At 35.4% G+C, this 25,010-nt stretch overlaps 2 protein-coding genes across 2 annotated transcripts in view; one reads left to right on the top strand and one right to left on the bottom strand.

Moving 5' to 3' along the window:
* Positions 1-134: 134 nt before the first annotated feature.
* LOC141295408 (fibronectin type 3 and ankyrin repeat domains protein 1-like) lies at positions 135-5,874 on the bottom strand. Its single transcript, XM_073826612.1, has 10 exons — positions 5,687-5,874; positions 5,457-5,581; positions 4,059-4,140; positions 3,730-3,804; positions 2,089-2,154; positions 1,840-2,005; positions 677-820; positions 513-590; positions 338-382; positions 135-265 (listed from the first exon to the last, which is right to left on the bottom strand). The coding sequence occupies exons 1-10, from the start codon at positions 5,872-5,874 to the stop codon at positions 176-178; spliced, it is 1,059 nt and encodes a 352-aa protein (XP_073682713.1). The 3' UTR covers positions 135-175.
* Positions 5,875-8,926: 3,052 nt separating this feature from the next.
* Positions 8,927-25,010, top strand: part of dhx32b (DEAH (Asp-Glu-Ala-His) box polypeptide 32b) — a 17,746-nt gene continuing 1,662 nt past the window's right edge. The window contains exons 1-11 of the mRNA XM_073826962.1: positions 8,927-9,324; positions 9,947-10,140; positions 10,618-10,996; positions 12,128-12,358; positions 12,483-12,576; positions 13,669-13,818; positions 19,311-19,502; positions 19,749-19,889; positions 20,016-20,206; positions 21,760-21,950; positions 23,910-25,010. The exon at positions 23,910-25,010 is cut by the window's right edge and continues 1,662 nt beyond it. Coding sequence (XP_073683063.1) covers positions 9,076-9,324; positions 9,947-10,140; positions 10,618-10,996; positions 12,128-12,358; positions 12,483-12,576; positions 13,669-13,818; positions 19,311-19,502; positions 19,749-19,889; positions 20,016-20,206; positions 21,760-21,950; positions 23,910-24,090 — 2,193 coding nt within the window. The 5' untranslated portion in view covers positions 8,927-9,075 and the 3' untranslated portion in view covers positions 24,091-25,010. The remainder of the gene's footprint in view (positions 9,325-9,946; positions 10,141-10,617; positions 10,997-12,127; positions 12,359-12,482; positions 12,577-13,668; positions 13,819-19,310; positions 19,503-19,748; positions 19,890-20,015; positions 20,207-21,759; positions 21,951-23,909) is intronic.

Below are 25,010 nucleotides of genomic sequence, written 5' to 3'. Positions count from 1 at the left end.
TGCCTTCAAAATAATCTAACTGGATATTGGTAATGTAAGGACTTGAACAAGAACAATAAAAGAGCATATTTCCATTCTGAACTCAATTTCTTTTTATTTTACACTACAGAATCATAAAAGTTGTTTTTTAATAACCCTAAGATGTAATGTGTAAAATATGACATTGTGATAAAGATCATTTCTCGTCTCCATAACAGAATTGTCCTGCTGATGTCAGTCGATTTGAATCTTCCAAGCTTATGTTATCCAGCAATTTTATGATGCTCTAAAAACAGAAATTGTCTTTTTGTTCCAAGCAACAAAATAATATTAATTTATGTATAGTGTGTCACATTACCTGTCTCCCAAATGCTTTTGCCATATCCGCAGCACCTGCTCCATACTACATTGGGGTGTAAATATAATTTTATGAGGAGCGTTATCAGTTTTCCTGTGGCAAAATGTTTTATTGCACTACATAATTGTTTAATCATTTATGCATTATGAATATCATAATGATCATAATCTGTTACCTCATTCTTCATGTGGTGATCTGCACCACTGTCAAGCAGAAGTTTCACCAGCTCCACATGGTTATTTAGGACGGCGACCTAAAAGTTATAACCAAACAAAAACCTCCAATGATGCCATCCATCTTGCCCTTGACAATTTTAGTGGCTGTTTTGATGATAAATACCATTAGTGGTGTTTTGCCAGCTTTGTCACGGACGTTTACATCAGCTCCAGACTGGAGGAGGATGGAGGCGACCGCAGCGTTTCCACTGATGGCTGACACACGCATGAGAGGAGTCCAGAGAGACACTTTATCCATCGCATCCACCTGTCAAAAGTACAAAAGCACATGCTTTAAACTGACAATGCAGGGTCAAGCTCAGCATTTGACAAGTGGGCCATCGAAAAAAGACAATTCTGTAAAATAGCTACACTGCTGCTCAAAAGTTTGGGATCAGTAAGATTTTTAATGTTTTTTTTTTAAGAATATGCTTATCAAGGCTGCATTCACTTGATCAAAATATATTATATCAGAAATATTATTACAGTTTAAAATAATGGTGTTATATATTAATATATTTAAAAAAATAATTTATTCCTGTGATGCAAAGATGGATTTTTATCAGCCATTGCTTCAGTTTTCAGTGTCACATGATTCTTCAAAAATAATTCTAATATGCTGATTAATTACTGTTATTATCAGTGTTGGAAGCTGTTATTCTTTTTTCAGGATTCTTGATGAATAAAGTTAAAAAGAACAGCATTTATTTAAAACATAACTCTTTTCTAACAATATAAGTGTTTGCTATCACTTTTTATCAATTTAACACAAAAAAAAAAGAAATAATAAAAATGTCCTGACCCCAAACTTTTAGATTGTAGTTTATATTGTTACAAAAGATTTCTTTTTTACATACGCTTTTCAACTTTATTTGTTAAAGAATCTTGGGGGAAAAAAGTATCACAGGTTCCAACAAAATATTAAGCAGCACAACTGTTTTCAACACTGATAACAAATCAGCATATTAGAATGATTTCAGAAGTATCATGTGACACTGAAGAGTGGAGTAATGATGCTGAAAATTCAGCTTTGTATCACAGGAATAAATTACATTTTAAAATATATTCACATAGAAAATAGTTAAATTAAAATAATAATTCACAATATTACATTTTTTCTGTATTTTTGATCAAATAAATGCGGCCTTGATGAGCATATAATGAGATTTCATTAAAAAAAATTAATTTGTGTTTTGAAGATGAACAAACATGTTACAGGTTTGGAACGACATGAGAGTGAGTTTCCCTTTAATATCACATTAAGTGGTTGAAAAATTGACCTCTGACCTCACAACCATCCTGGATCATATATGTAATGACAGGCAGGTGTCCTCCGTCCACAGCCCAGTGGAGCGGCGTGCATCCATCTATGTCTCGGGACTGCCATTTGGACCCACAGCTACGCAGATACTTCACTGTGTTCAGGTGACCAGCATAACAGGCATGCATTAGACTGAAAAAACACATATGAGCATATTAGAAGGCGTGAATTACTATAAAATTCAACTGCGTTGAAAAAGCAATATGCAGGCTCACCTGTCTTTTCCAGTGCTGTCTCTCTTGTTAATATCAGCTCCATGCTTCAACAAAATGTTCACCAAGCTACAAACCAAACAGATGCTGATCATTATTAGATATATACAGTGAGAGCAAAAAATATTTGATCCCCTGCTTTGTATGTTTGCCCACTAAGAGAGAAATGGTCAGTATATAATTTTAATGGTTGGTTTATTTTAACAGTGAGAGACAGAATAACAACAAAAAATCCAGAAAAACGCATTTCAAAAAAGTTATAAATTGATTTGCATTTTAATGAGTGAAATAAGTAAATAAGCAAAAACTTTGTTGGCAATCACAGAGGTCAGACGTTTCTTGTAATTGGCCACCAGGTTTGGACACATCTCAGGAGGGATTTTGTCCCACTCCTCTTTGTAGATTCTCTCCAAGTCATTAAGGTTATGAGGCTGACATTTGGCAACCTGAACCTTCAGCTCCCCCTTTACAGATTTTCTATGGAATTAAGGTCTGGAGACTGGCTAGGCCACTCCAGGACCTTAATGTGCTTCTTGAGCCACTCCTTTGTTGCCTTGGCCGTGTGTTTTGGGTCATTGCCATGCTGGAGTACCTATCCACGACCTATTTTCAATGCCCTGGCTGAGAGAAGGAGGTTCTCACCCAAGATTTTGATGGATTTCCTTCGTCCCTTTGATGCAATGCAGTTGTCCTTTCCCTTTAGCAGAAAAACACCCTCAAAGCATAATGTTTCGACCTTCATGTTTGTCTGTGGGGATGGTGTTCTTGAGGTCATAGGCAGTATTCCTCCTCCTCCAAACATGGTGAGTTGAGTTGATGCCAAAGAGCTCGATTTTGGTCTCATCTGACCACAACACTTTCACCCAGTTCTCCTCTGAATCATTCAGATGTTCATTGGTATATTTCAGACGTGCTTGTACATGTGCTTTCTTGAGTAGGGGGACCTTGCGGGCGATGCAGGAATGCAGTCCTTCATGGCATAGTGTGTTACCAATTGTTTTCTTGGTGACTATGGTCCCAGCTGCCTTGAGATCATTGACAAGATCCTCCTGTGTAGTTCTGGGCTGATTCCTCACTGTTCTCATGATCATTGAAACTTCACAAGGTGAAATCTTGCTTGGAGCCCCAGACCAAAGTTACACAGTTTGACAGGTATTTTGTGTTTCTTCCATTTGCAAATAATCTCAAACTCTTGTCACCTTGTCACCAAACTGCTTGGCGATGGTCTTGAAGCCCATTCCAGCCTTGTGTAGGTCTACAAACCCTGACATCCTTGGACAGCTCTTTGGTCTTGGCCATGGTGGAGAGTTTGGAATCTGATTGATTGCTTCTGTGGACAGATGTCTTTTATACAGTACAGGTAACAAACTGATATTAGGAGCACTCCCTTTAAGAGAAGCTTGTTGAAATCTTGCTGATTGATAGGGGATTAAATACTGTTCAAATAAACCTACCATTAAAATTATAGACTGATCATTTCTTTGTTAGTGGGCAAACGTACAAAATCAGCAGGGGATCAAATAATTTTTTCCCTTAGTGTATGACTATATTTCGACAAATTACTCTTTTCCCTTGTTAAACTACACTGCAATTACTAAACAAAGACTAATGGGAGACTCTGAGTAACATCAGAAGCACATTTACCTGGTGAAACCTTTCTGTGCTGCCACCATGAGAGGGGTGAAACCCATTTTGTCATAAACATCCACCTCGACCGTTCTAGAAGAGGAATTACATGAGAGGGGTTATGAATAATGTGTGAACTGGCATTTAAGAGAATATTTCAACTAGATGAAAATTTTGCCATCATTAATCACCCTGTCCCACAGAAAGAAGGTAAGTCATACAGATCTAGAATGGCATGAAGGTGATTAATGATGACACATTTTTTCGGTTGAAATATTTCTTGAATTAATACAATGTTAATACTAATATAGCATATGAAGAAGCGTGAAGTGTGAGTGTGGTCTCACCCTGACTGCAGAACTGTGGTCAGCTCCTTCGCATCTTCCCTGTTTACAGCCTGGTGGAGGTTCTTTCCACTGAAAGGCTCTCCTGGTGCCAAACCATCAAAACATTATAAAACTTTAAAGGCAATCACAGGTATTAAGACTTGTATGGCCTAATGTAACAAAATAATGTATCTTACTGAAATATGTAGTAGAAAACCCTTAAAAGATTTACAGTATTTAAAAATCTACATAGTTTTATACATACTTTCGACTGTGGGAGGCACCATTATTTCGATGATGTAAAATGGTTGCATTCAGTGAGCTAGCGGCACTACCTGTTGCCATTTTTACCACAACACAACTATTATTATGTGAATTTTGGTTATAATTTTCAGTCGAAGGGCAACAACAGAAGCAATGTAAATATCCACTGCTTTGCTAGTGAAAAGAAGCGGAGAAAATAAAGGGAAGATGCCTGTGGACAACTAAAACGTCATAAAGACCTGTGTATTTGTTCTCTCCACTTTAGCCCTGATGCCTTTGAGGCTTTTAGTAGATCACAGCTACTGAAAGAGCTTACAAATGGCAGAGACAAGAAATGCTAGATGCCATCCTAACAGGATGTAAACATGTCGACGCTTGTCACGATGCTGCAGCAACTGAAGGAGTTTCTTAACGTGGTTTTCACTCAATATCTGGGGGTGGCATTCGGTTTAGGCCTACACTTATATCCATCGCCACCTGCAAACTCTTTCAGAAGCTGTGGTCATTGTATCAGTATTTTATTTTCCAAGTTGTGTTGTGGTAAAAATAGCAACAAGTAGGGGCAGTGTCTCAGGAAGTGCGACTACTTTACGTAATCTAAATAATGGCGCCCCCCATAGTCCATAATATGTATGAAACGATGTGGATTTTTTAAATATTGTAATCTTTTTTTTTTTCCACTACATATTTCAGTAAGAGAAATAATTTGTTATATTAAGTCTTAATTCCTTTATTCCTGGGATGGCAGAGAAGCCATTACTCCAGTCTTCAGTGTAACAAGATCCTTCAGAAATCATTTTAATATGCCAGTTTGCTCATAGAAACATGTTGGAAACAGTGTTTCTTAACTGTGATACTTTTTTCAGGATTCTTTGATGAATATAAAGTCCAAAGTACAACATTTATTAGAAATATAAATCTTTTGTAGCATTGTAAATGTCTCCGCCGTCACTTTTGATCAATTTATATATATGCATCTCTGCTAGCAGTACTAATTTCTTTCGAGAAAAAAATGGGTCCCACACATTTTGTGTGAATAAATTCCTAAAGGTTTGTGCTTCTACTAATAACAACAAAGAGGAGTATAAGATTTACTAGGTTTAATAAATAGAAAGACCAAAATAAAAGGCTTTGACTGAAGATGAAATATCTCACGTTTGGTGAAGACAGAGACCACAGGGCTGAGGCTGCACTCCCCTGAGGCACTGCTGACCCTCAGTCTAAAACTATAGGACGTGCTGGACTCCAAGCCCTCTACAACATGATGAGTGCTGTACCCTCTGTGATAAAACAAAGGTGTGTTGCTAAGAAGTCGGTTTTAAATATGTTGTAATAACTTTAATATTAAAATAAATAATCTTCACCATCAAACAGTGAAAACTCACATGTATACAGTGCTGTATGTATGTGTTTTGGGGTCTATCTGCTCCACAGAGAAGTGGGTCCAACGTTCAGGAGGGCCATTTCGAGGTTTATCCTCTACATTCCTCCAGCTCAGCTCGATACTGTGGTGAGTGACCTTCCCAATCACAAGTGTAAGCTCTGGATATAAATGGCAGATTCTTAATATCATGTAGATTGTTTGTATTAAAGTTGTAGGATTAATGTGAATTGTGACCCTGGACCACAAAACCAGTCTTAAGTAGCACGGATACATTGTATGGGTCAAAATTATCGATTTTTCTTTTATGCCAAAAATCATAAGGATATTAAGTTAAGTACATTTCCTACTGTAAATATATCCAAACTTAATTTTTGATTAGGAATTTACATAAGAACTTCACTTGGACAACTTTAAAGGTGATTTTCTTAGTATTTTATTTTATTTTCAAAAGTTTTTTACACCCTACCAGATATTCAAATAGTTGTATCTCAGCTAAATATTGTCCTGTCCTAACAAACCATATCACTGGAAAGCTTATTTACTTAGCTTTCAAGTGAAAAAAAATTACCCTTATGACTGGTTTAGTGGTCTAGTGATCCATTTAGCTTTGCATTAATGTCCAACACAGTCATATTACTTTTTGTTAACCAATGTGTTTTGAAGGGATGAAACTCAAACCAATCTATGGTTAATATGCAGTTATCTGATACAGCAGCAGCATCCATGAAATGATCATCTTGCTATTCAGGTGTGACATATTTGTAAACTGCAGCCTATTGGTTTCATCTTAATAAAGGTCATGAATATCACATAACCATCCGCAAGAATAACTAACCACAAAAGATTGTTCCTGGATTAGTGATAAATTAAAAGATTATCCATTACTTTTTAATCACTGTTGCCTTTTTTTCTCCTCAAAAGATCTGGCAATGTAAGATCAATTAAAAAAAAAATTAATTTGTTAATTAATTAATAAAATTCAGCTCTTTATAATAAAATCAGTAGTGAGATTTGAATTATTTTTTATAAAAAAAAGTAGCAAGAATTATTATGAATACTACTAATTTAGCATATTGTCTGTTTATTAGTACTTATAAAGCACATATAAATGCCATATGCTGCATGATCATAAACTAAATATGTACTTTTACTAACTATTAATAAGCAGCAAATTAAAAGATTGTTGAGGCAAAAGTCGTAATTATTAGTTAATATTGAGAAACTAAAGTGTAACCGAAATATAAAAAGGTTTCTGTTGCCCTCTGTTATATATTGGAAACGTAAACAAGTTTTTTTTTACTTTTTTTACGATGAAAATGCACTTACCATTGTATAAACTAGGCTACTAGCCACAAAACACACATAAAATGTCTACCTGGGTTCATCGCTGTCTCAGTCAGTGTCCTTGCAGTCTAGTGTAGAGAAATCCTCACAAAGAGGATGATAGTTAGTAAGTGAGAGTCTGTTGGGTGTTTGCCTCACTCTCTCTCAAGCACATCTGACTATGCAAGCATTACCGTTGTCATGGTGACTTCATTGGTGCGGGATTACGCGCAATCTTTGGACGATTTAGTTGTTTATTTTAGTTGCACAAAACTAGTTTCCAAAAAATGTTCAAATTATGCCAAGTGATTGTTGTTTTAATATGAGAGCGATGTATGGTTATTGAGACTGAACCCTTATTTCACCCTGTATTTTCATCAGTTGGGGCTCTATTGTGATGGGATTAAATGACCACATGACCGCTCCAAATCTGTGAGTATGAGCGGTGATTCAGCGCGCTAATGGCTGTGTCCAAATTCAGGGTCTACATCCTTCGGAGGACTCATTAGAAGGATGTTACGTCACAGCGCCGCGACGAAGGCTGTCCAAATTCATAGGATCCTTCAAATGCGGCCCACAAATACGTCCTCCTTTTCCCCGAATTTGAAGGATGGGTCTGGTGGATCCTTTCCCGTCCTACCTATCCCACAATTCCTTTCGGCGGAGCGCTTCCAGAATTTTCAAATAATGGTGGACGAAGCAAGCGGTAGTAATGATGGAAGTTTTAAAAAAACTGCCGTTTCAAAAAATATTTTTTTTTACAGCGGTTGTCTAGTTAGGCCTTTGGTTTTAGCGTTAAGCTTATTTTTTTACATTTGTATGTATATATGTTAGAAAACATCACTTTCGTAAAATAGCTTCTTTCTTACTGTCTGTGTGAATATCCCCTTACACACAGCTAATTTCTTGTTTGTGATTGAAAATGTTTTTAACGCTTTTAGGGATGAAAGAGTAGTTATTTTGTTTTGTGCAGTACAGATAACCTTACTTCTTGCTTAGCGCTGTTACGGTTGCTAGGCGACAGGATATGAGCAACGGGGAAGGGAGGGAACTGAAAGAAGTGTAGGCTGTCCAAATTCACTGACACCTACTTCCAGGTTTTGCGGTCTTCGGAGGACCCCTCCTCCTTCAACCTGGTAGGAAGGATCCTAAGGAGGATGCAGACCCTGAATTTGGACACAGCCAATGACTAGAAGTTCGAATCGGTTCTTTTGAACAAATCACCAGGTCAAAAACGATTCAGTGATTCTTTTAATTCATCACGTGGTCCCTGGCATATTAAACGCTTTAAAAAGGATCTGGAAGTTGTGTTATTATTACCACAGTTTTTATGTACTGTAACACCTCAGGTATAAAAATTAGTAATACATCTATTTTTCTTTCTACGTGGTTTAACAGGAATATTAAATTATTTTAATTTTTAAAAATTAATCTGGTAATTTTTTGTCTTAAGAACAATTTAATTTTTTAATTTCCCCTTACCTTTTAAAGAATATAATGCAGTGCTAAAAAGCGATTTCTTCCGGTCTAACTCAAGTTATAAAATGTTATTTAAGTTTTAGTAAGAGTGACACTAAAGAACTTAATTATTATTACTATACATAATTATTATTATACATATTATACATATACATCACTTTTTCAGGTCTAGAAATAACACTTTTAAAATGAGTTAATATTTAAATAATTTTAAGTCATCTTGAGGCCCCCAAGCATCCGCTGATGACCCCTAGATGGCTACATTTTAATAATAAGGTTTTGTAGTTCAGGGTCACAAATGCTCTTCCTAGCAGTTGCGGACTCGAAAACAACTCTGAGCGACTCATTAAAAAGATCCGACTCATTAAAAAGATCCGAATTCGTTCACGAATCGGACATCAGTGAGCTGAGCGGGACAACTCATGACACAAAGGCTCTGTATCTCCTGAGCGCGGGTTGCTAAAACTCATCCGGAGGAGGTAACGTTAACCTGTTTAGGACCATAAATATGTCACATAACTAATAGACCGTGATTCAGTCTATTTGTTCAGTTTGATTTATTTGCGGCGAATTAACGTTAGGTCAACGATGGAGATGGAGCTATCAACAGATGTGGAGAAACTATCCGAAACCTGCGTAGCTCAAGATATTGATGCAGATGATCTGCTGGAGTTAAATCAGTTCGACGGACTCCCTTTTTCTTCAAGATATTACGAACTATTAAGAGAAAGAAAGGGTCTGCCGGTGTGGGGAGCGAAATGCGAATTTATGGATAGTTTAATGAGCAGCCAGATTGTGATTGTGACTGGCACAGCTAAAACAGGGCAAAGCACTCAGGTGAGTTCATATTCATCTTAATATTTCATTTGCTTGATTGAATTTAATGTGAACATCATACTGCATTATTCTGCTTCTTTTATCTTTTATGTAAAATCACTGGAAAAAATGCTTTTCTTACTTAGATTTTTTGTCTTGTTTCCAGCCAAAATATCGAAAAATTCTTAAATCAAAAATGATTTTCTAGACGAGTAAAAAAAAATCTTGTTTTCAGAAATAACAAGTCAAAATTAAGTGTGTTTTTGCTTGAAACAAGCAAAATAATCTGCCAATGGGGTAAGAAAAATTATCTTGTTTTCTTTTTGAAATAAGATTTTTTTTCTTACCCCATTGGCAGAATATTTTGCATGTTCTAAGCAAAAAAATCACTTAATTTTGACTTGTTTTTTCTGTTTTTACTCGTCTAGGAAATCCATCTTGATTTAAGAATTTTCAGATATTTTTGCTAGAAACAAGAAAAAAACATCTAAGTAAGAAAAAAAAACATTTTTTGCAGTGATATAATTTAGTATGAAGTAGATGCAACCTGTTTATCACTGAAAGTATCAAAGGTATCTTATTTGTGAGTGTTTTATTTTTTAAAAGCCTTAAAGCATGGGTTTTCTGTGTTTACTTCATTTAGATCCCTCAGTGGTGTGCAGAGTTTTGCCTGTCTGCGCAGTATCAGAACGGCATGGTAGTGTGCACTCAGATTCACCAACGGAGCACTGTTGAACTGGCCCTTCGTGTGGCAGACGAGATGGACGTCAACATCGGCAATGAGGTCGGATACAGCATCCCACTTCAGACCTGCAGCTCCCATGACACTGTACTGAGGTGCGTATATGATCCCTAGGCATGTAAAGTCTGCGCAGCATCATTTGGTCATTTTCCCTGGACTTTTTCCTCCATTCAATTCTGCGATCTTCCCCTCCCCCCTTCATTACCACCACACGTGCATCTCCTTTTCAGGGGCGCCTGTCCTTCTAAACAATATAAAAGCTAACAAAAGGCTGAGGGGGACCGGTCCGAGGGTCTCCACGGCAGCTGCCGTGTTTCCATACTGCCCATATGCTTCATCAGAGCTATCAGAGCAGCCATAAGTCAGCCTGGTGAACAAAGAGCCAGAACAGTGATTAGGACAGCTGAGAGGGTCTGACTTAATGAAAACACTGACCTTAAGGAAAACACTGACAATTCCCAGAGTAAATTATCACCCAATCACGTCTGCTTGTCTTCGCCCGGCTCATTATTTTAGTTTGTCTTAGATTTTCCCTCTTGAAGAGGCCTGCAATGGCATCTGTTGCTTTGCAGATACTGCACAGATGATGTGTTGCTCCGGGAAATGATGTCGGACCCTCTGTTGGAGCAGTGTGGCGTGGTGGTCGTTGATCAGGCCCAGGAACGCACCGTCAGCACAGACCTGCTCCTCGGGCTGCTCAAAGACGTGCTCCTGACGCGGCCAGAGCTTAGGCTGGTTATCCTCACCGCCCCTCACTCCGCTGAGAAACTGCTACGCCACTGTGGAAGCGTTCCTCAGATCCGGCTGGACGGGCCGCAGCCGTGCGAGGTGGTGTACGGAAGTGGGAGAGGAGGTGTGAAGGATTACCTTTGCTCTGCTCTTAGACTGGCTCTGGAGATACATCAGAATCAAAAGCACGGAGACATTGTGACGTTTCTGGCAACTGAGCAAGTAAGATCATTTAACCATTAAAGGAGTAGTTCACTTTCAGAACAAAAATGTACAGATAATGTATCACTGCAAAAAATGCTTTTCTTACTTAGATTTTTTGTCTTGTTTCCAGCCAAAATATCTAAAATTTCTTGAATCAGGAAGGATTTTCTAGACAAGTAAAAATTTGTGTCTTGTTTTTAGTAAAAACAAGTCAAAATTTGGTGAGTTTTTGCTTAAAACAAGCAAAATAATCTGCCAATGGGGTAAGAAAAAAAATCTAGTTGTCTGCTTGAAATAAGATTTTTTTTCTTACCCCATTGGCAGATTATTTTGCTTGTTTTAAGCAAAAACTCACTTAATTTTGACTTGTTTTTACTAAAAACAAGATAATAATTTTTACTTGTCTAGAAAATCCTTCCTGATTCAAGATATTTTAGATATTTTGGCTGGAAACAAGACAAAAAATCTAAGTAAGAAAAGCATTTTTTGCAGTGTACTCACCCCCTTGTCATCCAAGATGTTCATGTCTTTCTTTCTTCAGTCGTAAAGAAATGGTGTTTTTTGAGGAAAACATTTGAGGATTTCCCTCCATATAATGGACTTCTATGGTGCCCCCGAGTTTGAACTTCCAAAATGCAGCTTTAAAGGGCTCTAAATGATCCCAGCCAAGGAATAAGGGTCTTATCTAGTGAAACGATCGGTTATTTTCTAAAAACATTTACAACTTATATACTTTTTAATCTCAAACTCTCATCTTGCCAAGCTAGACATGACGAGCATTTGAGGTTAAAAAGTATATAAAAAATCGTTTTGCTAGATAAGACCCTTCTTTCCTCGGCTGTGATCGTTTAGAGCCCTTTGAAGCTGCATTTTGGAAGTTCATACTCGGGGGCACCATAGAAGTAGTGATTAATTATTTATAAGTTAGTAATTTAAAGTGTAAACAGACATAAAGTACTCTCAAGTTTACAGACTAAAGACTTTTACTTTTAACTTTTTATTATCATCTCAACCTCCTGATCATTATTTTAATGGATCCTTAGTTTTATGTCATATAAATGTCACCTTGCCTTCCTTCAGGGAATCTGGCATAGAACAGAAAACATTTCCATGCTAATAGAGACTTCTCTTTCTCTTCTCATTTTCAAGGAGATTGAATGTGCCCATGCCATTTTGCGGCGAGAGGGTGCCAATCTTGCATTGTCTCATGGCGAGCTGGTGCCCGTGTCTCTGTGCCCTGCTCAAGGAGACAGTCTCTCAGTGCTCTCTGAGGAGAGCAAGAGTAGGAAAGTCTTCCTCACCTGCAGCCCCAGTGAAGACTTGTTCTGGGCCGTTCACAGTATTCGCTTTGTGATTGATGCTGGAGTGCAAAAACGATATGTACGTAGTGATTTCGTTTTTTTTATTTCAGCCTTAATAGACTATTGCGTATAATGAGCTCTGTGTTATATATTGTATACATTTTGATTGGTGGGCATGAAACAGTGATGTTTTATTGTGACAGGTGTACAATCCTAGAATCAGAGCCAATTCCATTGTTATTCGACCAATCAGCAAGAGCCAAGCTGAGAGCCGCAAACAACTTGCAGGCCCAACAGGTGAGCACTTTTTGCTTTTTATAATGTTGAAATAAAGACATAATTTTAATACACAACACACATTATTGTTCAAGGATTTGGGGGCATATATTTTTTTGAACTTCCAAAATGCAGTTTAAATGTAGCTTCAAAGGGCTCTAAACAATCCCAGCCGAGGAAGAAGAGTCTTATCTAGCAAAACGATTCTGGTTCATGACAGTTAGAGTATGTCGAAAAACTTCCATCTGATTTTTTTCTCCAACTTCAAAATCATCCTACATCGATATTTTAGCTTTTTTTGTAAAGGCAGTTTGATTGTCTTTGCATGTTCACTTTGTAAACACTGGGTTGATTCTTCTGCAGCAGTGTAGGACAATTTTGAAGTTGGAGGAGAAAATGAGATGGGAGTTTTTCGACATACCCTAACTGTCTTGAACCGGAATACACAGAGTTTACGCAGAGCTAGACAAGACAAGCATTTAATGTTAAAAAGTATATAAATTGTCAATTGTTTTTTTAGAAAGCAGTGTAAAAATAACCGTTTTGCTAGATAAGACCCTTCTTCCTCGGCTGGGATTGTTTAGAGCCCTTTGAAGCTGCATTTAAACTGCATTTTGGAAGTTCAAACTCAGGGCACCATTGAAGTCCACTATATAGACAAAAATCCTAAAATGTTTTTCTCAAAATGACAAGGGGGTGAGTAAATTATCTGTACATGTTTGTTCTGGAAGTGAACTTCTCCTTTAAGCAACACAGCTGTTTAAACATTACTTTCAACATAATTATAAATGTTTCTTGAGCAGCAAATCAGCATATTAGATTGATTTCTGAAGTATCATGTGACACTGAGGACTGCAGTAATGATGCTGAAAATTCATCTTTCCCAACACAGTAATAAATAACATTTAATAATATATTAAATTAGAAAACAATTCTTTTAAATTGTAATATTTCACAATATAATTGATTACTGATTTTTTTTATCAAATAAATGCAGTCTTGATGAACATGGACAAAAACATTTAAAAAGTGTTACCAACCCCAAACTATTGAATGGCATGTTTACTTAAAACAAGCACTGAATCATATGCCTGAAATGGTTTATTTCTGCAGGCAAGTGTTTCTGTTTGTATCAAGAGGACACGTCACTTCCTGCTGAGAGCGTCGCACATATTCTTGAGTCTGACATCACGTCCACTGTGCTCTTCCTGAAGCGCATGGAAATAGCTGGACTGAGCCACTGTGACTTCATTGACAGACCAGGTGAGATACATCAATTTATCAAATCTCTTTAAAGGAATAGTTCACTCACAAATGAAAATGATCATTTTCACAAATTCTTTGGTTTTTCAGCATTTTTGTGTATTTGAACCCTTTCCAACAATGACTGCATAATTTTAAGATCCATCTTTTCACACTGAGGACAACTGAGGGACTCATATGCAACTATTACAGAAGTTTCAAACACTCACTGATGCTTCAGAAGGAAACACGATGCATTAGAGCCGGGGGGTGAAAACTTTTGAATGGAATAAATAGAATTTCTTATTTTGCATAAATATAATATTTTTTCATTTAGTACAGCCCTTCAGAAGCTACAGAAGATATTTACATGTTTCCCCGAAGACAAAATATGTTAAATTTACTCTGATCTTCAAATTCAATAAGTTTTCACTACCAGAATTTTAATGCATCGTGTTTCCTTCTGAAGCATCAGTGAGCGTTTGAACCTTCTGTAATAGTTGCATATGAGTCCCTCAGTTGTCTTCAGTGTGAAAAGATGGATTTGAAAACCCTACAGCCATTGTTGGAAGGTGTCCAAATACACAAAAATGCTAAAAAACCAAAGAATTTGTGGGATTGTTCTGAAGAACAGTGAACAGTTCAGGACAAACAAGGGACTCATGAACAACTATCACTAAACAAAAAAAACCCACACAACTGTGGATCAACACAGTATTAAAAATCAAAGAACTTTTGAACAGGGTCATTTTTATAAATTCAACTATTATTTTGGATTGTGGACCATATGTAAACATCTTTTATGTGAAATATCTTTTTCAGGTCAGTACTAAATAAAAAATAACATGCATTTTGGTAAAAAAAAAATTAATTAACATTTTGCAGATTACTGCAAGCTGTAAACTTTTGATTCAACTGTATATTTTTCACATATTGAAGATAATCGCATTCAATTTTTCATACACTTGGTTTGTAGAATCTCTCACATGAATGTAGGCAGCCTGTCTAAACACAAGCAAGTTATTCACGATCCGCTGTTTACAACAGCCAAGCAAAGCTGGGATCAGCTACGTTCTCTTGGCTCACAGTAAGGGTGCAGATGGGCCTGTCCTGCTCACTGCTGGTATTAAGAGGTGGTGAGCCGTGCGTTAGCTGAGCCGACAGCACTCTGACTGGGTTCATTGTTCCAGAGATAACCTGCTTCCATAACACACCCCAGTCAGATGAGCAGCATCATTAGTGGAGCTGCGACAACAGCATTTCTGCGAAAACAACATGGTGTGATGAACTAGATGAACTTGTTTATCTCATGATGCAAATATGTGAGCCGCTTTTGTTATGATGCCACAAATTAGTGAGAGTTTGTTGTCTATTTACTGTCTGCACTGTCAGACAGGCATTTCTATATAAAAAAATGCATTGATGATAAGTTGATAACCTGTGGACTTATTCCCACAATAATACTTGCTCAGGTGGTTTTTACAATCACCTATAATTTTAACGACTCATAATAATGTTTTGTTCGTATTTTATTGAAATTAACAAAAATGTATTTGCTAATTTTTATTTAGATCAGAAACCAGGCCACGTAAGAAAACAATTCATGCCTTAAAAAGTCGAATTTTTATACATTTTGAAATTATGATTTACTAAATCGAAATTATGAGATAAAAAGCTGAAATTATGAGATAAAGAGAATAAAGAGAATAAGTCGAAATTGACTTAATGATTTCATATCAAGTCGAAACTATAAGGAAGCCCACTTCAATTTCGAATTTTGAATTTTTAAGTCATAATTTCCCATTTAAGCGCACTTCTGCCACGTAAGAAAAAAATAATGCCTTCAAAAGTCTAAATTATATGGAAGCCCATTTAAATTTCAACTTGTAAAGTCATAATTTTTTTTTTTTTTTTTTTTTCAACTCTTTATTTTCATTTTCATTTAGAAAAGCTACATACATACAGTACCACCTAAATCTTTACAAGAAAGAAATGGACCATATATCAAAGTTCTCTTGGAAGTAGCTTATTACAAAACAAAATCCCCACTCCACCCACCCTCCCCCCGATTATTGTATCCCATGTAACCATTATGGATACTTTCCCCCCTAAAGGTAACGTTTGCATCTGTCAACTCACCCTCGATGCCCTTTGGCATTCTTCCATTGAAATAGTCACCGAATATCTCAAAATATAACCAAAATGATCATTTATAGTCTTTTTGTTAATCAAATATGTTCGTAGCTGAGCTCGTTCGCTATGACTCTTGCCACTTTCAACAGTTCAGTTCAATTGCTTTACCAGTTGTCCACAGTTTGACGTAGATATGATTCGGCCATCTCCGGTGAATCAAAAGCCTTCGTTTCATTACCTTTGACGGTCACGATGAACTTTGAGGGAAAACGAAATCCACATCTCACCTCATGCTCTCTGCATTTTTTTCGTATGCTGTCAAACTTTTGTCTCTTTTTCATTACGTCGGCTGCAAGATCAGGAAAGATATGTATCGCTGAGCCATCGTATTGCAGGGGTTTCGATCTTGCCAAACGTAGAATGCTTTCCTTCACTTGGTAATGATGAACTCGAACAATAAATGCCCGAGGTCTCTCATCTCTTGATGGTTGCGGCGATCGGTGTGCCCTGTCAATGACTGGACTTTCGAAATTCCCTTCACTCAGCACCTGCATCAGAAGATTGGTCACGAATTCTGTTGGGTTACCCTTCTCAGCGCCTTCCTTTATTCCGTAAATCCTGATGTTTTGACGTCGAGATCTTGATTCTAAATCACATGTCTTTTCCCGAAGTTTTCCACATTCAGTCTCCAGGTGTGCGCATCGTTGCTCCAGCAATTCAATGCGGGTTTCGTGAATTTTAGTCGCCTCCTCCGCTTCGGTCACCCTGACAGAGATATTAGCAAGCGATACTTTCACCTCGGATAATGTCGACGAAAGAACATCAAATTTTTGGTCGAAGGAGCTGTTCAAATTAGCAATTGCTTCCAGGATGTCTGTATTTGTGGCGTCCGTAAAGTTAGCCTTGTTGCTAGCGTGGCTAGCACCTGTCGGTAATTCGGAAGGATTGGTCGTGTTTTCTTCATCGATACACGACTTTTCAGCTTTCTTTTGCTTTGCTGGCATTGTTAGTTTTTCCCGAACGAGTTTTTAGTCCTTTTAAAAGACTATAATGTATTTATTTATATAAAATTATTGAGATTATCGGAGAGCTATTGAATTCACCGCTGGAAGCGCGCCCCCATAAAGTCATAATTTTGAGAGAAAAAATTCATGCCTTAAAAAGTCGAAATTCACTTAATGATTTCATAAACATGCCATAAAATGTCAAAACTATAAGAAAGCCCATTTCAATTTCGACTTGTAAAGTCATAATTTTGACTTTTTAAGTTATAATTTCCCATTTAAGACCATTTCTGCCACATTTTGAAATTATAATTTACTAAATCGAAATTATGAGATAAAAAAAATTGAAACTGAGATTAAAAAGTCAAAATTGACTTAATGACTTCATACACATGCCATAAAAAGTCAAAACTATAAGGAAGCCCATTTCAATTTCAGCTTGTAAAGTCATAATTTTGACTTTTTAAGTCATAATTTCCCATTTAAGCCCATTTTTGTCACGTAAGAAAAAAAATATGCCTTAAAACGTCGAAATTATGAGATAAAAAGTCATAATTATTAGATAAAAAGTGAAAATTGACTCTACCAGTGACTTAATTTCCCATTTAAGCCCATTTCCGCCACGTAAGAAAAAAATAATGCCTTCAAAAGTCGAAATTATATGGAAGCCCATTTAAATTTCAACTTGTAAAGTCATAATTTTGAGAAATTTTTTTTTAGAAAAAATTCATGCCTTAAAAAGTCGAAATTATATGACTTATACTTAAGTCGAATTTTTATACATTTTGAAATTATGATTTACTAAATCGAAATTATGAGATAAAAAGCTGAAATTATGAGATAAAGAGAATAAGTCGAAATTGACTTAATGATTTCATATCAAGTCGAAACTATAAGGAAGCCCACTTCAATTTCGAATTTTGAATTTTTAAGTCATAATTTCCCATTTAAGCGCACTTCTGCCACGTAAGAAAAAAATAATGCCTTCAAAAGTCGAAATTCACTTAATGATTTCATAAACATGCCATAAAATGTCAAAACTATAAGAAAGCCCATTTCAATTTCGACTTGTAAAGTCATAATTTTGACTTTTTAAGTTATAATTTCCTATTTAAGACCATTTCTGCCACATTTTGAAATTATAATTTACTAAATCGAAATTATGAGATAAAAAAAATTGAAACTGAGATTAAAAAGTCAAAATTGACTTAATGACTTCATACACATGCCATAAAAAGTCAAAACTATAAGGAAGCCCATTTCAATTTCAGCTTGTAAAGTCATAATTTTGACTTTTTAAGTCATAATTTCCCATTTAAGCCCATTTTTGTCACGTAAGAAAAAAAAAATGCCTTAAAACGTCGAAATTATGAGATAAAAAGTCATAATTATTAGATAAAAAGTTGAAATTATAAAATTAAAAAGTTGAAATTATGAGATAAAAAGTCAAAATTGACTCTACCAGTGACTTAATTTCCCATTTAAGCCCATTTCCGCCACGTAAGAAAAAAATAATGCCTTCAAAAGTCGAAATTATATGGAAGCCCATTTAAATTTCAACTTGTAAAGTCATAATTTTGAGAAAAAAAATTCATGCCTTAAAAAGTCGAAATTCACTTAATGATTTCATAAACATGCCATAAAATGTCAAAACTATAAGAAAGCCCATTTCAATTTCGACTTGTAAAGTCATAATTTTGACTTTTTAAGTTATAATTTCCCATTTAAGCCCATTTCCGTCACGTAAGAAAAAAATTCATGCCTTAAAAAGTCGAAATTATGAGATAAAAAGTCATAATTATTAGATAAAAAGTTGAAATTATAAAATTAAAAAGTTGAAATTATGAGATAAAAAGTCAAAATTGACTCTACCAGTGACTTAATTTCCCATTTAAGCCCATTTCCGCCACGTAAGAAAAAAAAAATGCCTTAAAAAGTCTAAATTATATGGAAGCCCATTTAAATTTTGACTTGTAAGCTTATCATTTAGACTTTTTAAGTCATAATTTAAACGTTTTATCACGTTATTATGATTTAAGTCATAATTTCTATCATTTTTATTTCAGTTTTAGTTTTAGTATAGTATTAGTATAGTATTTCCACTTCAGTTAGTTGTCAAAGCAGCATTTTTTATTTTAGTTAAAAAAATGTAAGTTTATGATCTGATATTTCTATTTTATTTCAATTTTAACAGATTTAGTTCTAGTTAACAATGATAAAATTGGTTTTTAAAAGTTTTTTTTATTTAGGCAATAAAATATAGATATATATATATATATATATATATAATTTTTTATGATATTATTTCTACAATAGAATAATAGCACACTTTTAAGATTTTGAAATACATTAAATATTTTATTCTCTCTACCGTAGATCCAGAAGGCCTGATGCAAGCTTTAGAGGAACTCGACTATCTTGCTGCTTTGGATGATGACGGAAATCTGTCCGAGATTGGAATTATCATGTCAGAGTTTCCTCTGGAGCCACAGATGGCTAAGACTTTGCTTGCGTCTTGCGAATTTGACTGTGTGAGCGAAGTGCTGACCATCGCTGCCATGCTAACAGGTAATCCTGTCTCAGTACAATCCACCCAACAGGTGTATCACCATGTGTCTGCATTTACAAAGTTCCATTCAGTTATTTTTGGATCTATTTGGATCAGATCACTGTTGTTGTACCTTCAATTTAAACAAACATTTAAATATTACATATAAAATAAAACACTAAATATGTATTCTTATTATTACTACTAAAAATATAAAAAAAATGCATTTATGATTGATTATAAAACTCTTTCTATTTGTAATTTAGCTCCAAGCAGTTTCCTTACGCCTCCAGTGGAACTGAGACAGAAGGCCTTACTGTGTCATCAGAGCTTCCAGCATGCAGAGGGAGACCACTTCACCCTTGTTAACATCTTTAATGCCTACAAATATGCTAAGGAAGGGCCATGTAAGTGATTTTTGTGTATTAAAGCACATATGCATGTCAATTATTGTAAAATAAACAGGACAGCAAACAAAATCTATCCAGTATAATACAAAAAGTGATGAATTCGCATTCACATTTGTATTTCAGACTCTAATGTGGAACGATGGTGTGAAGACCAGTTCCTCAGTCTGTCTGCTCTTCAGACAGCAGATGCGATACGCTCTGAGCTAGCAGAAATCTTGAAACGGCTAGAGCTGCCAGTGTCCTTTCCTGCGTTTGGCTCCAAAAGCAACAGCTTGAACATCAAACGTGCCCTACTAGCTGGCTTCTTCATGCAGGTGTGTATAGAAATTATATACATAATAAACAGTGGTGGGAAAAGTTACTTTTAAGGGGAGAAACTGCTGGCAAAAACACAGTTTTTTCATGCACCTATCAAGTTTGAGATTTTGGTCTGTTTGGTTTTTCATAGTGTTTTTATGCATCCAAAAAAGTGTTTCTTTTATAGGACTTTATCCATTTGTGTCAATCGATTTCAAATACAATGCATATTTTTAAAGGCCGTTTTCACACAAATGAGTTTTTTTCTCCTACACTGAGCCATAAATCTCCAATTCAGTGGCACTTACACACACCAAACTTTACACTTTTATTCCTGTCTATATCCTGGAGGTTTTTACAGAGCGATTTGTTCATATATAATTTGCTTGATTTTTTATCCAAAAGATTTTTAAAAATATGGTTTCCTGTCTGTTCTAAGTTTTTTCTGAATTACGTTGTGACAAAATGAGATACCCAAAATTCCCTCTGTGAAAAATTTAACAAGAATTTAGAAACTGACTTCATCCAGTGTTTAGATTTTTGTACTAGAAATGTATGCAAAGTAGCACATACTTCATTAAATAATGACTCATTTGCATATTTAAACTTAACATTTTCGTTGTTAATTCAATCAACTGGGTAAGTAAGGTAATAATTATAAGTTATTTTTTTTTACCCTATTCACCTGCAATGTCTCGCCTTAAAAGTAATGCATTACAATATTGCATTACTCTCTAAAAGTAAAAAGTAATTTGTTACTTAGTTACTTTTTATGGAAAGTAATGCGTTACGTTACTTTTTAAATCTGGGCAGGCTGGCTTGCTTGTTTTTGATATAAAAAGTTCTATTTTTGTCAAATGCCAAAGCCTTTTCACACCAAAAGCCTAATAAAAAGCAATAAAAAAGAAGAACAAAGGTTAGTTTATCTTGAGTAATTTTTTGCTTATTAGTACGGTTGAATTGGATCATCGAAGGTCAGCAGCAAAGACTGTGGTTAATAAAATAGGATTGAATTCAGAATTCAGAAAGGATATTTGTATTGTTTAACTTAATTTTTGCAGGTTTGTGTCATATTCTGAGTTGCATTTCACTGTTTTAATTCATTCTGAGGAGTACTCAATCTTTTTTTTGTAAGTGAGATGAATTAATGCATTGTCACATTTATTTTAGAGCAAAAGTAACATCTTACTCTTGATTTTTCTCAACATGGGGACAGAAGAGCTTTCAATCAATAAATGGGGGAAAAACTTGTAATGCATTACCCCCAACACTGATAATAAAACACTTTGAAAAATGTTAATTGTTGTGTATTGTACTAAAGCAACTGCCTAATCTTCAAAAATCAGAGTCTCTAAAACTGAACTAGAAAGAGGATTAATCTCTTTCCAAAGTGCACTGTGTTAATGCACAACGGTGCACTAGTTTTCTTTGCAAATAATTGCACTGGGAGAGAAACGTCTGTGATTAAAGCAGATTAGTAAATGGCACAGTGGTTTACGTGTGTTCAGTGTGTCTAAAAAACTGTTCTAATGCATTTTCAATTGTTTAATCTCCGTCTGGGGTTTTCCAGGTGGCGAGGGACATTGACGGGTCAGGGAATTACTTCATGCTGACCCATAAACATGTGGCTCAGATCCATCCACTCTCTGGCTACGGAACCGAGATGCACAAGAAGAACCTGCCGGAATGGGTTCTGTACCATGAGCACACGCTGTCAGAGAACAACTGTATCAGAACCGTCTCTCAGATCTCAGCACATGAGTACGTACTGGATTTGTCATCTGGTTTGTCTAGATTAGAAAAGTTAAAACTCACAAAGAAAAAATCTCCAGCTGTATTTGTTTCAGAAAGTGTCGGAGCTAATTTAGCTATAATAATTCCCAAAAAACAAAAGCTGCAGTACTTGGCAGTAGTTTATCTGCTTGTGATAGAGCAAATGTATCTTGTGAGAAAACATAACTATTTTACGAGGTGCTGATTTCATATGAATTTGTATATAACGTAAATCATGTCTCTTACATGAAATATTTACGTTATTGAAAAAATCACTTAATTTTGACTATTTTTTTCTGAAAACAAGAAAATCATTTTTACTCACCTAGAAAATCCTTCTTGATTTAAGAATTTTTAGATATTTTGGCTGGAAACAAGACAAAAAATCTAAGTAAGAAAAGCATTTTTTGCAGTGTACTGGAAGAGCTTACAGGTGGCGATGTTGTTGTTTCCAGCCAAAATATCAAAATTCTTAAATCAAGAAGGATTTTCTAGACAAGTACAAATTATTGTCTTGTTTTCAGAAAAAAACAAGTCAAAATTTTTGCTTGAAACAAGCAAAATAATCTGCCAATGGTATATGAAATATAATCTTGTTTTCTGTTTGATATAAGATTTTTTTGCTTACCCCATTGGCAGATTATTTTGCTTGTAAAAATTATTTTTATTCTTCTAGAAAATCCTTCTTGATTTAAGAATTTTTTGATATTTTGGCTGGAAACAACAAAAAAATCTAAGTAAGAAAAGCACTTTTTGCAGTGCATAGATTTTCCTCACAAGGAGTCTAAATGCCCCGAATATCAAGTTCAATCCACACTGAGAAACTCCTTCAGTGCCATAAATAAATAATGAAACGGGACTAAGAAAATAACGTAAAATAGATAAATCATGACAGAATTCGCACTTATTAGTATACTTTGTTCATATAAAATATTAATGATTTATGTCTACATTTATCTGTTTTTTTTAATCTTCCCTCCCTCATTTCCTCTCATAGAACCTATAAATTAGTTTTATTCAAAACATGCACTTAATTCGAAATGACCATTAAAGGATTTGTTCACTTCCAGAATAAAATATCCTGGTAATTTACTCACCCCCATGTCATCCAAGATGTTCATTTTTGAGGAAAACATTCCAGGATTTTTCTCCATATAGTGGAGTTCAATGTGGATCAACGGGTTAAAGGTTCAAATTGCAGTTTTATTGCAGCTTCAAAGGGCTCTACACGATCCCAGCTAAGAAATAAGGATCTTATCTAAAGAAAAAGCTTTTTTTATACAAAAACATATATGCTTTTAGTATACTTTTTAACCACAAATGCCTGTCTTGCACTAATTCTGCAATGCGCATCTAGGACTTTACACATTATGTAATCAAGTTGGAAAGGTCATGCCTGGTTAGTTCTTCGTCTATGTACTTTGGTTCAAAAAGGGAGGGTATAGGGTAAAAAAAACTTCATCTTATTTTCTCCTCCAACTTCAAAATTGTCCGCCATTGTTGTTTTACATTTTTTTTTGTAAAGGAGGTTTGACTTTTTTTGGATGCTCACATGTGTTCACATGTGTTGTGGTGGAAGTACAATCGGTACTTCCACCTCAACACATGTGACCTTTCCAACGTGACTACATAATACATGATGTCGAGCTAGTGCAAGACAATCATTTGTGGTTAAAAAGTGTATACATCGCCATTGAAGTCAACTCTACGGAGAAATTTTCCTCCAAACATGTAATTTCTTTTTATTTATTTATTTTTTTTTTAGCTTGCAGTCTTTTATAATTTAATAAATTATTTTTGTTTAATTTAAAAATGACTTCTGAAGGTTTAAACCTCATTTTAATTAAGGCTGGCAAGCCATTTACTCTTTTTCTTTTAACCATTTAATCGATTTGTTATTCTGTGCTTTGTAATAATATGCTTTCTTTTGCTGTTTGCTTGTGACAGGTTCATTCAGATGGCACCTCAGTATTTTTTCTACAACCTGCCAGATAGCGAGAGTAAAGACCTACTACAGCACATTATAGATCACGGTTCAGCTGCTCCATCTAAAGGCAAAAGAAAATCCCAGACCCCCAGCAGCCCGGCCAGTGAAGAGCAGAGCCATGAGCGCTGTACCATACAATGACCAGAGACCTAGTATCCCTCGCCACTTTGTTATCATGACAACAAACAGGATGCTTACACTGGTGGTCTGTTACACAGTAACCATAGAATTTCTGAGGCGCAACGAGGAATCCAAATTAGTTTGACTGATTAATCAATAATGAGATGTAGATGTAATCTGTTGCTTAAATTCAAAGGGCCAGGGGGAAAACATATAGTGTTCTCCCCTTTCACAGTTGCCCAGGACAGTGCTTCTAAGTAATAGTTTGTACAGTACAGTTTGTCTTCTCTCTGCTGAATTAATAGCAATTTAAATAACCTACTGCTGTGCAGTAGTTAATGAATAAACTGCCGTTGACTTACGGTGTCTAAAATGTGCTTTTTAAACTGTAGCTACTAGTTAGCATTTTTTAATAATATAAAAAATAGAATGTGGTTTAGCCATGTGCATGATAGTATCACTGGACATTTCCTTTTTTAATTGATTATGCTTCCCATTTGCTAGTAAATAGTGTTTTTATATTATTATTATTATTGTATATGTATTTATTTGCAAGGTATTTGTTCAGCTAATATAATCTTATTCGATATTAATCTCAAATTCACTGTGATAGTTTACATAAAATAAGAAGTTATTTGACCTTTTGGAAGTGTTAGCTCTTTTTTGCCAAGTTGAATTTTTTTCAGACTACTTATTCATACTGGACAAGTCCAAAAATGTTCTGAAATCGTCTAGTACCTAATTTATCATATGTGACCCTGGACCACAAAACCCATCTTAAGCAGCATCAGTATATTTGTAGCAATAGCCAACAACACATTGTATGTGTCAAAATGATCTTTTTTTATGCCAAAAATCGTTAGGATAATAAGATATTTTGAAAATTTCCTACTATCAAAACCTAATTTTTGATTAGTGATATGCATTTCTAAGAACTTCAT

The sequence above is a fragment of the Garra rufa genome, chromosome 21 (assembly GCF_049309525.1).
Source record: "Garra rufa chromosome 21, GarRuf1.0, whole genome shotgun sequence".
NCBI lineage: Eukaryota > Metazoa > Chordata > Actinopteri > Cypriniformes > Cyprinidae > Garra > Garra rufa.
The sequence above is the reverse complement of the archived record's forward strand: the minus strand, read 5'-3'. Positions and strand labels throughout refer to the sequence as shown.